Raw genomic sequence first — 16,517 nt, 5'->3', positions numbered from 1 at the left:
TTTCGGGCCGCCAGCATCCACTTATTTTGAAGTTTCATGGTGCAACTGACTGGCGAAGTGTGATTTCAAAGCGAAGACACTTGGGGACACTGAGTACATGAAGCGGTGCAGTGAGAGCAAAAGGAGGCGGAGCCGGCCTGAGTAATCAGTGGGAGCACACCTAGGACAAGTTCAGTTCCAGACATGGTGATGGCTCCCCGACCTGCCTTTCAGTACAGTCTCAAAGCTGAGCTGCAACAGTGCCGGGAAGCCCAGAGCGGCAGCAAAGCACAAGTTGCTGCCGGCGCTCAAGAACTGGAAGCCGGATACTGCTGGCAGAATACCGTCCCTGCGCTGGTAAAGGGGTGAGTACTACACAGCTCGTTGCATTTCCTTGTTTAAAACTTAAATTTCTTTTTCTTCGTTTGGCCCTCTTCATTTATCAATTCAGTTCTTTTCCTTTCCCGTAACTCACTTTCGTTCTCCCTGTGCCTGGCCGCTAGGATGTGTCCTTCGTGTAATGATAAGGAGGTACAGTTGATCTTGGAGAAAAGTCGGTATTCAGAAAGTTTCTGTATAAAATAAGACAGGCCAATACGCTGCGTTCTGTGAAAGTGACTTAAATGCCCAGAATTAAAATTACTTTTCCTGCAATTGTTGATGAATAGTTATTAATTGCAGAGATTAATTTTTTTAAATGTTGAAGGAAATGTTTTTTTTTCAGTAGAAATCCGACAGAACTGCAGAAATTAGTAGAACTAGAAGACGTGCAAGTTCTGAGTGAGTACGATGAGAAGGGGCACACGCTTGCGCACTGGGCAGCCCTGACAGGGTCCAGATCTCTCCTGAGTTACTTAGCAGACTTGAGGCTTCCTGTGAATCTCCCTAGCCGCTCGGAACCGGCGCAGCGACCTATTCATTGGGCAGCTGTGAAAGGACACATCACTCTCATAGACATATTGCTGCAAGCCGGCGTTTCGTTGGATGAGAGGGACCAGAAAGGATGCACTCCACTGATAGTAGCTTCGCAGTACGGACACGTTGCCCTCTGTTGTTACCTAATGGGGAAGGGAGCCAGTCTCCAAATCTGTGACAGCCAAGGTGACAACGCATTACACTGGGCAGCATCTCAAGGTGAGGTAACAGCTTTAATCTGCAATACACCCATAGCTAAAAAGATACATATCTATCACGGCTTTTTTTTCCTTTTGTAAAGCTCGTGTTGAACTCCAGTGAAAAATCCAGTGAAGTTTTAATGATTTACAGCTAAAGTGACTACTATTAATATTTTTAAAACAGCTGTGATGAGGGATGTAGCGTCGATCGGATAGCTTTACAATGCAATCATCAGAGATATTGAGCTGCATTTTCTACCCCATGGAAAAGCAGTTTATATACATAGATAGTCCTTAATGTTATAGTAGGAAATAGATTTGATGAGATCTGTATGTATCGTTTGAGCTGATGTCCTTCCCACCTGGTGTTCCTTACAAAAGATTACTAACGCATGTCTCTGCCCCTTAACCATACTCTTCATATAACTTAAGAACATTAAAAAAAAACATGACGACATGGAGTATTTTGTTCTCAGTTGCAAGGTCTAGAAAAACTGGTTTCGGACTGTAATTTTTTGATGCATTCAGCGTCGAGCTTCGCAGGGCGTGGGAGATGTCAGATACAGAAAGGCAAGTGGTTTTGTTTGCTGCCCAGGCACTTGGGTAGTAAACAGTGAGAGCAGGAAGCATGTTGGAGAAGAAATTATTTAAAAACAAACGTAATAAGTTCATTTGTATGGCCTTTTGGGAGGCCAAGAGTTACAATATACTTATAAATTTGTTCTTGCTGCTTCCTCTCAAAGCAGAAGAACATGATCATTACATTACACATGGACAATATAACTGCCAGGTCGACACAGATCCCTGCAATCAGTGTCATCATATCACACAGCTGTATGATGCAGCTCACCTGGACAGAAATAATAATAATATCATTGAGTGGAGCAAACATGGATTATAAAAGAGGTATAACTTTTGACTAATTTTGGAATTTGTTGAGAATGTATCTAGTAAATTAGACAAGTTAGAGTTATTGGATGAGATGAACTTGGCTTTTCAAAAGGTTTTTGATAAGGCCCATGCAAGGGGTTGGTCAATGATGTTAGAGCACATGGAGCTGGGGTAATTTACTAGCATAGCTTACTTAATAACGGGGAACAAAGTGGGAATTAACAGGGCCTTGTCAGGTTGACAGCTGTGACTGGTGAGGTACTGCAGTGATCTCTTTCGGGGAACAAATACTTGCAATTTATATTGGCTGAGAAACCAAATGTAATATTTCCAACTTTGCTGATTACACAAAGCTTCGTGGGAAGTGGGCAAAAACATGGCTGATCAAGCACAACACCCAGAAAGTACTGGAGGAACTCAGCAGGTCTATGGAAATGAACAAACAGTTAACATTTCAGGCCGATACCCTTCTTCAGGATGGGAAATAAGGGGGGTGATGTCAAAATAAAAAGGTGGGGGAAGGGGAGAGAGGATTAGCTAGAAGGTGATGGGTAAAGGTGATGGGTGGGAAAGGTAAAGTTCTGGAGAAAATGGAATCTGATAAGAGAGGAGAGTGGACAATGGAGAAAGGGAGAAGGAGAGGCACCGGGGGAGGTGATAAGCAGCTGTGGAGGAGAAGAGGTAAGAGACCAGAGTAGAGAATAGAAGAAGGGGGGAAAAATCACCAGAAGGAGAAATTGACATTCATGCCATCAGGTTGGAGGCTACCTGAATATGAGGTGACTTTCTTCCACCCTGAGAGTGGTCTCATTTCATTTCATTTTTCAATCTTTTTTATTGATTTTCAAATAAAGAATATACAAATACAAATCAGAAGAGGAGTTTAACAAGTAGATAATATAAAAGACATATAAACAGCAATATTAAGACAAAAAGCATATAATATCAAACTCAAATAGGTAATATATTATGCTGTTATATATACAATGGTCAGAGAGAAATTACAACTCCTCATAGCAATCATAAAAAAAAGATTGGAAATTTTATTGATAGAGAAAGAAAAACCCCACTAACTAAACTAAAACAAAAAAGAGAAAAAGAAAGATTGGGCAGTCCAAATGAGCATAAACTTAAAAAAGAAAGAGAGAAAAAAAAACACATCCTTCCAGTCATCTCCAAACCTTCATGGACAAGGATATTCTCCAAAGAGAACAAAGAAAAATAAATAAATAAAGATAAATTAAATCATGTGAAAATATTGAATAAAGGGTCACCAGACTTGTTCAAAATCAAAAGATGTATCAAATGTCCGGCTTCTAATTTTCTCCAAGCTTAAACATGACATGATGGAGGAGAGCCAATAGAAAACAGTGGGCGAGTTAGATTCTTTCCAGTGTAGCAAAATAGCTGTCCTAGCCAGTAAAGTTGAAAAAGCTATCACATGTTGGGCGGAGGCAGACACTTTGCTTGCTTCCTCTGGGAAAATCCCAAAAATTGCTGTAAGTGGATTAAGTTGAAGAGAGTGGTCTCATCATGGCAAAAGAAGAGGTCATGGAACGACATGTCAAAATGGTATTGAGGATAGGAATTAAAATGGCCGGCCGTTGGGAAGTTTTGTTTTTGGTGAATGGAATGGAGATGATCAATAAAGCAGTCCCCCAATTTATGTCAGGTCTCACCTGTGTAGGGGAGGCCACATCAGGAGCACTAGATACAATAGGCAACTGCAACAGATGCACCAGGAAGGGCTGCTTGGAGCCCTGAATGGAGGTAAGGAAGAAGGTGAATGGGCAGATCTGGCATTTCTGTCACTTGCAGGGGTATGTTAGTGGGGAGGGGCGAATGGTCAAAGGAATCATGGAAGGTGCAATCACTACAGAAACCAGAGAGTTGGGGGAGGTAAAGATGAGTTTGGTGGTAGGGTCCTGATGAAGGTCGTGGAGGTTGTGGAAAATGATGTGTTGGATGTTAAGGCTCATGGGGTGGTAGGTGAAGGCAAGAGGATCCCTATCTCTGGTAAGGTGGTGGGAAGATGGGGTGAATGTGGTTGTCCGGGAAATGGAGGAGATGCGGGTGAGGGCAGCATCCATGTTGGAGGAAGGGAGACCTTGTTATTTAAAGAAGGAGGACATCTCTGATGTCCTGGATAGGAAAGCCTCATCTTGGGAACAGATGCAGCGGATATGAAGGAACCGAGAAAAGGGAATAGCATTCTTACAAGACACAGAGGGGCAAGAAGTATAGTCAAGATAGCCTTGGGAATCAGTAGGTGTATAAAAGGTGTCAGTAAACAACTTGTCTCCAGAGATGGAGACAGGGAGATCGAGAAAGAAGAGAGAGTTGTCAGAAATGGACCAAGTGAATTAAGGACAGGGTTAGAGGCAAAGTTGATGAAATTGACGAGCCTAGCATGGATGCATAGAGCAGCACCAATGCAGTCTTCAATGTAGCACAGGAAGAGTTGAGGACTGTTACCAGAGAGGGCTTGGAACATGGACTATTCTATGTAGCCAATGAAAAGGCAGGCAAAGCTACTAAGTACTGTGTAGAAAAATGTGAAATTGCTCACTTCATTAAAATACTGGAAATGCTGAGTATTTTTCAACTTTTCATAATCTTTCATCAATTAATATTAAAAGGGACTTGGGTGTCCTTGTTCACAAGGTTACTAGCAATGAACATGTAAGCACAGCAGGCTGTTGGGTAGGCAAATGGAACGTTAGGCTTCATTGCTTGAGGAATTGACTGCAAGAGTAAAGAGGCCTTATTACAATTACATAAGGTTTGGCAAGAACTCACCTGTGGTATTCTATACAGTTTTGGTCTCCTTGCCTAATAAATGGATATACTTAATATCGATGTAGCACAGCAAAGATACACCAGAACGATTCTTAGGAATGTCAGTCTGTCAAATGAGGAGCGATTGAAGTTGTTAAATCTATTATATTCTCTAAAGCTGAGAAGCATGGGAGCTGTCCTAATTGAAATATCCAAAGTTCTTTGAGGGCTGAAAAGGATAATTTTGGGAAAGATGTTTCCTCTGTTCGAGGAGTGTAGAAATTGTTTTGAAGTTACGGGTAGACCAAATCTCAAGGAATTTTTTCGGCATACACTGCACTGGAGGTCTGTAGAGGCTCAGTTATTGATAGCATTCAAAGCAAAGATAAATAGATTTTTGAATATTAAATTACTCCTGGGATATGTGGATAGGGCAGGAAAGTCCTGTTTTAAAAAAAAATCAGTCAAGATCTTGCTGATTGACAGAACAAGCTCAAGAGGTTAAATGGATGATTCCAGTTTCTATTTCTTATAGAAATGGAAGATAAATGGAAGACAAGGAAGATCAAACACTATTTAGGAAGGCAATTGTTGCAGTTTTCTTGAGATTTGGTAAAGTATCTTGAATATGTCAGAAACTTTCTTGTTAGGTTGGTATACATCTTACTAAGGAATCTTTTGTTTTGCCTACACTGTGCATATTATCATAGCCCAAAACTCTTCACACCTATGTTTCTTTGTTACAATCTGGACTATAGTCCTGAAGCCAGACATAGGGAAAATAAATTACTTCAGTGACTGTTCTTTACAATTGTGTTTTTATATATTTAAAAAACTTTTATTTTGCAAACAAGATCAAGGTGCAGAACATAGTAAACTTGCCTGCATAGACCTTACACTGGACGCAAGTGTCTGAGTTTCAAAGGTACTGTTTTGTGAGCACAAATCTGTGGTTCAGTGTCCAAAATGCATGGGTTATCTCAGACAAAGAGTCCTTGCAGAAGATCTCACATCCAGTTAATAGAACAATCAATCAGCAAGGTGTGGTATCTGTCCATACAGTCATTAGAAAGACTGCGGCAATGCACTCTCACATCCAGTGGTGAAAGGTCTACTGACAATGACACTTGTGAAACTTTCAGGTGGAGATGGCCATGTCAAATAAAGGGTAAGATAGGTTTCCAGTGTTTGCATGGAAATAACAATGAAAAATATTGGAAACACTCAGAAGATCAAACAATATTTGTAAATTTGATTGATGGGCAGGAAATGGAACATAGGAATAAATGACTCTTTCTCAGATAGCTGGTAGTAACCGTTGTAAAGTAAACAAAGTCACCGGAGAGACACAGCTGGCAGATGTGTAGTAGTTTTTTATTCAATAAAATAAGACATAGCAGGCATCACATTGAGACCCTTTCAGAGGAAGAGGCCTCTTCGACCCAATATTGCATGACATTTTATATGCTAAAGATCAAGGGACAATTCTATACTTAGAATGTATCTACAAAGCTTCCTTCGAATTTCATATAACTTTCATACCTTTCTCTTTGCACCTACGCTCCAGACACCCAAAATGAATATTAATCAACATTGTTTGGATTTTCAATTAACTGCAGTTCACAGCTCAGCTCTTGGGACCTATTGTCCAGAGCTGCATTTTAAATTGAATCTACAGTTCATGTTCAGGTCTAAAAGTTGATTGCTGAAGTTAATGCTTAGGTTATACAGCAAACTCCAGAGTACTCTCCAATGGTCCTCCTCTTGGCCCTCCTGGACAAATATAAATTTGTTCCAGGAAAGGTTAACCTTAAGGAGGGTGTACTTAAATAGGGTGGCAGAAATGCCTGCTTTGGAACCCTCCCAGTTACTCTGTGTATCTACATCTATGCCATCATCCCACTGGCTACCTACAAGATGCGGAGTGGAGAGATTGTTCTAGAAATTTGACTAACAGTCTTTAAAATGCAGTTCCATCATTCATACGCCTGTTGTCCCTTTGCAGTTTAATCGTGTTCTTTATCTCCACCCATTTACTCTGCGGTGGCTACCGGTGGTTACTCTCTTTCCAGGGCACCAACAAGGTAAGTGTATCAGGCTCACAGGCCCTCTCATTGGTGTACAGGAGGGGCTGGGTGGTCTCTCTTTGAATGATTGCTAGGACCTCACCCTGGTGTCACCCCCTTCTGGACTCTCCATTCAATCGATGGCCCAATGACTAAAAGGACCCAGCTCATTTGTATTCACTCCCCATTTAGGCTGGGGATGACTGGTTTGAGATGCCATGTGGAATTTCTTTCCTTTCTCATTCTGCCACACCATTGAAATGGTGGAGCCTGATATCTCTGCTGTAACTTGGATCCCTTCTCATCTATTTTCCCCAATATTTTTTTCTATTCTACACTGTACAACTAATCAGCTGCCTTCTACAACCAGCCTTCATTACAGAGTACTATTACTGTTATAGTTTAACGTGCTATTCACAGCTTGGGCCATGCTCTCTCGGTGTCCTCTGCCTTCACGTTTGTTGTGGTCGGCATCTATCAGCTGCGGTCATGTCTGATGCAGTGGGCTGGTGTACATCACTAGGGTTCACTGCAATGACACAGTTCCTGGGTACACTTAATCTCCCGCTCTGTCTGTGGGGACGACAAAAGGTGAGTTATATGCTTTAACCTGAGTCCAGTGTTTCCATTGGCTACCTCTCCGAGTCTGCACCCAGACACAAGTGTCATTTGTCAGAAGTACCATCTGTGGTCCTGTCCATCTGGGAGCAAACCCTGCCTTTTCACGCAGCACCCACACCATGACTTGGTCGCTCAGCTTTGGGAGGACTATCTCCTTTACCTCCGGCTCTCTCTAATGCTGTTGTTTTGCTCAGTCCCTCAATGTGTTACAGTGGTCCCTCAAATCTCCATGTAATCTTGGCAGTTGTAGTTTCTTTCCGTACACTTGTAATCTCTGTTGCTTCTCGTTCTCCGCTATCCTCCTCACACTAAGGTCTGCCTACTCGTTCCCTTTCTGTTCCTTATTATCCGCTTTCTGGTGAGCCTTTACTTTAATCACTGCTACCTCCTCAGGCAGCAGCACTGCCTCTAACAGCTCCTGGCTGTGCATGGCCCCTTTCCTTGGAAACTCCTAACATGATTTCCACACGTTATCCTGTCGCACCTATCTGCTTGGGACTGTTGTCTCTCTGTGGGCCATGTTAGCTGCTTTGTGGGTCACACATGTTCATTGTTCTTGTCTTGTCCATGTTATTTCTCCTTTTCCTGAGTCTGTGATAGCATCTGCCTTACTCAGTGAGTCTATTCTCAGGATAGTGCCTTCATTGTTTGGGCACACCGAAAAATCTACCTCAATCTCAAGCACTTGGGGCTGACTTCTCTCCACCCTCATTGTTTCACCTCCTGCTCTGGTAATGTAAATTGCCTCTCCAGTTGTGGGCAAGGGTAGATCAGTTATCGACACTGAAGATCCCTGTGCAGTAACATTTCACCTTGCTGACCCTCTTGTGTACAGCCATGGATGACCACCAGTCAGCTGTCTGTCTATAATCAGGTCAGCAGTCAAATCGGAAAGAGAGGGTGCTGCTGTGGATTCTGCCTGAGTGGTTTTCACACTTTCCTCTGTTTTTAGGACACTGCCTCCAACCGTGACCTGAGAAGCTGCAGCTCTAACAATCACCTCCTTTACCCTTCCACCTCTATCCCAGCAGTTCCTTGCTACGTGCCCCTGCTGTGGGCACACAGAGCAAGTTCACTGTGATGTCACAGCAGCTACATTCACTGAGCCACTTTACGGTTTCTCTTCCCCCTCCTCTAGTCCATCTCACCAGCCCATGAAACTATGGGCCGATCCCACCGCTATCCCCAAATCTAAAACTTCCTGGTGGGCTGAGCTCAGGCCTTCCTTCAGCATTTTGAATGAATGAAATTAATTTATTTTGGTCAGTACAAACATAACAAAAAGCATCATTTACAACGATGATTTCATAGGACAAAATTACAACAAAAAAATGTAGATATTCTTTAAAACAGACAGAAAGGGAGTAGGCTGAAGCTACAGCTTATTACGCCTACCGCTCTTACTTATTCAAAAACATATTTGGCATCAATCAACATATCAAAAACAAAAAATTCATAATCTTTTAACACAAAATCCAATTCCAAATATCATTTATTTACATTACTCCCATTCATTTTAATTCACATATTTTATATTTGTTCATTAAATAATTTTTTTAAACTTGTTAAGTGTGGTGCATGTTTTTAAATTCTCACTACAACTGTTCCATAGATTCACACCTCTGACTGAAATACAATGATTTTTTTACATTTGTTCTTATCCTTTGTTTTTTTCAGCATCCCTCCTTAGATTATCCATCCCTGAATACTCCTCATACACTCGATATTTACATTCTGCATAAACCATGGCTGGCTCATCAGATATTATCGTTCCCCAGTTACACTCACCCTCCCCAGTTGCTGCCTCACTTCCTCTTTAAAGAACGAATAGGTCTCTTCAAAGCTGGCATTCCCTGTAGTTGCCCGCATTCCATCCTGCACTCCGTGGGCCATACTGTGTCACATATTCCTTGGGCACTTCATTTTTTACCTGCACAAGTATAGCTTTGAAGTGCATCTGGTGAATTTCAACCATTTCCTCAAGCCTGCGCCAGATTCTGAATTCCCACGTGCGACTTTAAGTGAGGATATCTCTGACAAAATGCTCTGCTTCTATTTGGGGGTGAAGGGCTAATGAAATATCGTAATCAAGATCAAGGGGTGGCTCGGGTCATCAGAGTTCTCGACCTGATGTTCCCTGACCTCAATAGGTGCCATCCTGTATCTGGGTACAACCTCTCCTTGAAATATCTCCACACTAATTCCCCCACTATGCAAAATGTAAATAACAGGCAAAAGTTAAACAGTTCATACTTACAACCACAGAATATGTATTCTGTAATCTGAACTCATATTGCCAGTTGTATTTCTTTACACCTAACAGTTACTCCAAGGTTACAGATGTATTGTTAAAACACGCACACACTCACAAACGCGTATGCTAAAATACAGTTCCTGGAACGAGTGTACACATCCCACTGGTGTCCTGAACCTTCAATAACTGGTGGCCACATTTTGCCAAATTAACACACAAAGTTTAGTCTCATACATAAGCGCGCGCGTGCACACACGCACGCACACGCACACATACCTTTTATATCCACCAGTTCAGCTCTTTGCCGTGTTCGTAACACCTCACGAACCTGTAGCCACCAGGCCCAAGTGTTTTAAATCTACAGTCCATGTTCACGTCTAAAGATTGGTTGCTGAAGTTAATGTTTTGCTATACAACCTAATTCCAGAACACTCTCCAACAGTAACTAGTGGGATGCTGCAGTGTTCAATGCCTGAGGTCTCAGAAATTCAAAAGATGTATAGTATATCAATGATTTGGACAAGGGAATAGAATGGAATATTTCAAAGTTCAACAATGACAATAAACTGGTGGGATTGTGAGTTGTGAAGAGAGTGTACTGCAGTTTTGCATTTGCACAGTTTGTTGTCTTTTGCACACTAGTTGGTGTGGTCTGTCATTGATTCTATTATGGTTATTATTGTAATGTAGATTTATTAGAGTATGCCTGCAAGAAAATGAATACTAGGGTTGTATTTAGTGTCATATATGTACTTGAGTAATAAATTTACTTTGAATATTGAAAAAGGTTTCAAAGTAACAGGATGAGTGAGTGGACAATAGCACAGCAGATGCACTGTAGTGAAGATGGGTTGAAAATACAGAATGGTGGTGTATTAATTAAATAGTGCTAGATTGGACACCATTGATATTAAAAGGAACTTAGTATTCTTGTACACCTCTTACTGAAATCAAACATGGAGGTACGAAGAGAAATGGTATGCTGACATTCATACGAGAATGTTTGAGTACAGGAGCAAGGATGTCTTGCTGCAACTGTGTGGGGCCTTCGTGAGACCACACTTGCAGCACTGTGTGTGGTCTTAGCTTGTTTATCTAAGAAAGGATATTTTTGTGATAGAGTTTATGCAACAAAGATTTGCCAGGCTGTAGACTGGTATTGATTGATATATGAAGTGAAATTACATCAATTAGGTATGCATTCACTAGAGTTCAAAGGAATGGAAGGGATTCAAACTGAAATGTATAAAATTCTGACAGCCATAGACCGACTGGATGAGAGATAATATTTCTCCTGGCTGGGATTGTCAGAATGAGAGTTGCTGGTCTCAGAATACAGGGCAAGTCCAGTGTTTGGCCCATATTCTTCTACCAATTTGCTATCTACGTACATGTCCAACTGTCTTTTAAAAGTTATTATTGTAGCTGCCTCAACCAATTCCTCTGGCAGATCATTTCATATATGTACCACCATCTGTATAGGAAAAAAAAATTCATAGGAACCTGTCCCTCAAGTTCCTATTAAATCTTTCCCTTCTCACCTTGGATAAGGAAGTGAAGGTATGGGTTAGTAAATTTGCTGATGACAAAAAGGTTGGAGGTGTTGTGGATAGTGTGGAGGGCTGCAGAGGTTACAATGGGTCATTGATGGATGCAAAACTGGGCAGAGAAGTGGCAGATGGAGTTCAACCCAGATAAGTGTGAGGTGGTTCATTTTGGTAGGTCAAATATGATGGCAGAATATAGAATTAATGATAAGACTTGGCAGTGTGGAGGATCAGAGGGATCTTGGGGTCCGAGTCCATAGGACACTCAAATCTGCTTTGCAGGTTGATTCTGTGGTTAAGAAGGCATACGGTGCATTGGTCTTCATCAATCATGGGATTGAGCCTAAGAGCCGAGAGGTAATGTAGCAGCTATATAGAACCCTGGTCAGACCCCACTTGGAGTACTGTGCTCTGTTCTGGTAGCCTCACTACAGGAAGGATGTGGAAACCAAGAAAGGGTGCAGAGGAGATTTACAAGGATATTTCCTGGATTGGGGAGCATGCCTTATGAGAACAGGTTGAGTGAACTCGGACTTTTCTCTTTGGAGAGATGGAGGATGAGAGGTGACTTAATAGAGGTGTACAAGATAATGAGAGGCATTGATTGTGTGGATAGTCAGAGGCTTTTCCTCAGGGCTGAAGTAGTTAGCACAAGAGGGCATAGTTTTAAGGTGCTTGGAAGTAGGTACAGAGGAGATGTCAGGGGTAAGTTTTTTACGCAGAGAGTGGTGAGTGCGTGGATTTGGCTGCCTGCGACGGTGGTAGAGGCGGAAACAATAGGGTCTTTTAAGAGATTCCTGGATAGGTACATGGAGCTTAGAAGAACAGAGAACTATGGGTAAGCCTAGGTAGTTCTAAGGAAAGGACATGTTTGGCACAGCTTTGTGGACTGAAGGGCCTGTATTGTGCTGTAGGTTTTCTATGTTTCTAAACCTATGCTCTCTAGTACTTGATTCCCAAGACTGAGTGCTTGTCTTTATTTTCTAGAATCATATAAGTGAAAAGAGGTGGTTAATATTTCCGATTGATAACTTTTGTATGACATTGGGTAACTGGTTATTTGAACAGCAACTGAATTTGCTCTTTTAGGAGATGAAAAAAAAAGTATCCATTTGAGATCAGGTTAATTCTAATGTGACGTACCCGGCAAAACAAAATTAGAGACCTATCAGACTTTCATGGTAGCATAAATAATGCAGTGCTTGAAAGAGACAAGCAGAACAGATCTGAGACTCCACTGATGATTGACCGGTCAGACTGACTCTTCAACAGAATATAGGATATGCAGATTTGTCAAATGGTTTGATGGTTTCTCCACAAGGCTTCTGGAAATCATGCATCCAAGAGCTCTGATAACTGGTATGTTCCTAGCTGACCATACAACAGGAACTTGGTAGATTTGCATGGACCACTGCCCACCAACTCTATCATTGCCAACACACACTTTGCAATCCCTCGGCTTGGTTTGAAGTCAAGATGTGTCTTCAGAACTAGATATGAATAAGTTAAATGTATTCGTTTTGTGAGAGAGAGTACATTCCATAATCAGGCAAATAGATACTTTACCTAGAGTAATTTCTTGATAGATTAATTTGAAATGCTAGATCTGCACATGTCAGATGCACAGTTAATCCTATTGCTTATCCTGGTCTTAGTGTCTTTTGTTTAAAATGCTTTTTGTTAATGAATTAGTAACTTAGCAATATTTAAATATTGAAAGGAGTTCAGAAGGATTAATCATTTTCTAAAATTATTGTGCAATATTACTCTTTCTCGCCACAAGTGTTTCTCAAATTCAGGTCTTTTATAAAATCTAACATATATAATTGTGCCCAACGGCAAACAAAGCAGATAATATTTGATCAAATGCTAGTATATTCCAAGGCATTGACATATAACCTTTGCAATGCTATTTATTCTTCTCTAGTTTCTCAAATGATACACTTGAGATCCACAAGTTCATGTTTCAGATGATATAAATTCCTTTCCTGTAACCTTCTACCTCATTCATTATTTGTACTTGACTGATATCAAGTTATTTAACAACTAGCTAATTTGTATCAGAATTCAAGAAAAAAGTATGCTAATGTTACTGAATAGATGCTTTCAGAGTCAAGGGTGATGTACAACGAGGGTCTTTTGAGAACATTCACTTTTTGAAATGTCAAATTCCTATTGTGGGATACTGTCATGTAAACAAGGAATATCCTTTCCAATCTTCAGATGCCTTCAAGTAAATTCAAACCCAATTAAAGTACCATAGGTTAAATAGAACTTTACTCTTTTCTTCCTATGCAGTGCTCTCCCTTCAATTATTACTGAAATCCGGAAAAACAGTTGCACATTTATTAATGTGATTTTTACAGTTCCAGACACATTTCATGTGCATTAACATAACATTCCTAATCCATCCATATGAATCACTGTGGCCATCAAAAGTTTCTTTGGGTATCAAAGGCATCAAAAGACTATTCCTCTTTTGAAGCCTTTGATATCCAAAACCAACTGCAGCACATCCGTTGTGGGGACCTAAAATCTCAATATGGAGTGAAAGTAAAGGGATGCCTATCAGGCTTTCTGAAATGTAAATCAAGTTATTACCCATTTCAAATGTGGAAATAATCAGCTTGTGAGGTCTTGGGGGGAAAGAAAACATATTGAGCGGAACCCCTCAAAGTAGGTAGCATATTGTGCAATAAACAGAAAGGGACAGAAAAAAAATCAGATAACTATTTCATTAAACAGCCTGCCTCAGTAGCAATACTCCTTGGCTTCCTGTGACTGGGTGTCAAGCCTACACAGGCAGACAGCTCCCCATCTCCACCCAGCTAACAAGAATCACTGGCCACTCATTTCTAACTTATCATCTGCAGCCTATATAAACCCAGTTCTCATCCACACTCCTTGCTCAGCTTTCATGCCAACTAGTCAGCCTTCAGTTACCTTGTTGCCTGTAATTTCATTAACTGCTCCCTCTTGTTTTGTAGCCTCCAGTGGCTTGTTATTTTGCAGTTGATTATTAAAGTTAGTGCTCACTCACAGTGAAATCATCTCCGCTGCACTGCTTTTGGGTCAAGCCTCCTCTACATTTCCTGACAGGCCTGGCACTGGTTATTTTTAGGCAGGGCTCAAGCATATTAAATTCAGAATGGGGTCCTGTCCATCTTATTTAAGCTTATCCAATTTTTACAAGGCTATGGTTACCGGAAACCTAAAGTCCTATGCAGACCTCAAATCATTCGCTGGGACATCAGATACTTCCAAATATAACAAGCAGATGTGTCCACTGCCCGTGAAGCTTAATAGAATATGTCGTGGCTTTGACATCATAGATTGCAAAGAAGAATGTGTAGTTATTCCTTTGGGATTTGGGAGGGACATCAGATCCACATGCAATGGTGCCTAATTCATGTCCCCTTTGCTATGTTTGCACACTCCTCCACATGTGTTAGAAAGTGGACCCTGCTGCTGCAGGAAATTACATCTGCTCATCAGTAATCTGCATGCACAATACTAGGGACATCTCTTTAAAAGAAGTATTTGCTAGCTATCATGACCACTGATTCAAAGAAATGTCTTCCTTATTTACAAAAAAGTTATGAAGGATTGGAGCCATCAGAACAAGTGTTTGGAAACAACACACACTCTAAGTTACTTTCTAAGTCACACAGCATCCTGACTTGGTAACAAATTGCTGTTTCTTCATCGTTACCACATAAAATTTTTTACAATTTTCTACCTTCACCATGTGGTAGAAACTCAACTGGACTGGCCACATTAGTATCATAGCTACAAAAATAATTCAAAGACTGTGTATTCTGCAGTAAGTTGTTCATCTCTTGACACCCTAAGGCCTTTCTATTATCTGCCATTCAAGGAGCATGATCGACTATAGGCAGTCCCCAGATTGTATAAGGATTCCATTCCTGAGAACTATGCATAAGCTGATTTCTTCATAAGTCAGAAACTTCCATTTACTATGATAACCCATTTTGTATATAACAATATATACAATTGTAATAATCCTTTCATTTTGTTGAATAATTAACCTAACACTGCCCATAATTAATCCAGTGGAATATATACAGTATCCGGTTATAAATGAATACCATGTAACATTATTATTTTTACTAGCTTGCAAAGTGCTTTAAAAATGTCAGGGAGTTTCCTCTCCAAATCACACATCATGGAGTTTATCAACAGCGCTTCAATGTTGCTGAGATTCCCTTGCCAATATTACTGTGGGAGCACTTCACCAGAAAATGCAGTGTTTGAAGAAGTGGCTGACCTCTGCCTTTTCGGGGACGGTTAGGGGAGGTCAGTGAATAAGCAGATCCCAAAAATAAGTAAATATCGGGCTGGAAGAGCATCTCTGGGTGTGCAAAAAGAAAAGACTAGAAAGGACAAATGTCAGTACTTCCTTTACAGACAGAGACTAGAGAACGTCAGACAGCACTGGTGTGCCCACACAGCCAACATTTATTTGGATAATGCAAGATTTTAAAAAACTGTTCCCCTGAAATTCCATGCAGTTGATTTATACCAATTGGGACATTTTCATCAATACCCTCCATTGTTTGTGGTGCCACAGCTGACAAAAGAAATCCTTTGGATTGGTAGCTTTTGAATGCAAAGCAAATTTTTAGACCAACTTCTAAAAAGGATTAAATGCAAGAAACATCAGTTGCTGAAATTTGGAGTAAAACTGGTGGAGAACGCAGCTGATCAGACAGCATCTGTGAAGGCAGAGGGATGGATTACATTTCTGGTTGAGCCTCTGCATGAGTCCCAAAATGTCCACCATTCTTCTGTTTCTGCTGAGCAACTCTAGCAATCAGTTTTTTCTCTATAAAGCAAGATCTAGCTGAGCAAGCATCAACCTAGTGGAAAAGTGGTTAACTGTCATAGAACAATAATAGATGGCTTTTATAGCTGTTGTCCCATTTTTCAAACGCATCCTGGAAATCCAGTAGAAATAGCAAACAAAAAGAACAAGGACACTGAAGAAGGTCAAAAACAAGAAACCAATTGAGTGGAACTTAGCTTCAAAACCTTCTTCAAAGAGATTGAGCACAAGTAAGTGATACTGCTGCTTGGTACAACTAATATAATTAAATGTACATTAAGTCCTTAAAGTCACAGACTCCAGCTGAAACAACAGTTTCAATTTATATGCTGCCTTTACTCAGACTGACCACGAAAATTGCCAGGTATGGCTATTGTGAGCAAAAGCTTACAGGTGGGATATGAAAATACACAGCATGGC

The 16,517-nt window shown here is 40.8% G+C and overlaps 1 protein-coding gene across 1 annotated transcript in view; it reads left to right on the top strand.

Moving 5' to 3' along the window:
* Nucleotides 1-16,517, top strand: part of LOC140725922 (uncharacterized) — a 71,415-nt gene continuing 54,898 nt past the window's right edge. Inside the window, exons 1-2 of the mRNA XM_073041853.1 lie at nt 1-344; nt 707-1,113. Of these exons, the coding sequence (XP_072897954.1) occupies nt 184-344; nt 707-1,113 (568 nt within the window). The 5' untranslated portion in view covers nt 1-183. The remainder of the gene's footprint in view (nt 345-706; nt 1,114-16,517) is intronic.

The sequence above is a fragment of the Hemitrygon akajei genome, chromosome 4 (genome assembly GCF_048418815.1).
Source record: "Hemitrygon akajei chromosome 4, sHemAka1.3, whole genome shotgun sequence".
In the NCBI taxonomy this organism is placed as follows: Eukaryota; Metazoa; Chordata; class Chondrichthyes; order Myliobatiformes; family Dasyatidae; genus Hemitrygon; species Hemitrygon akajei.
The sequence above is the reverse complement of the archived record's forward strand: the minus strand, read 5'-3'. Positions and strand labels throughout refer to the sequence as shown.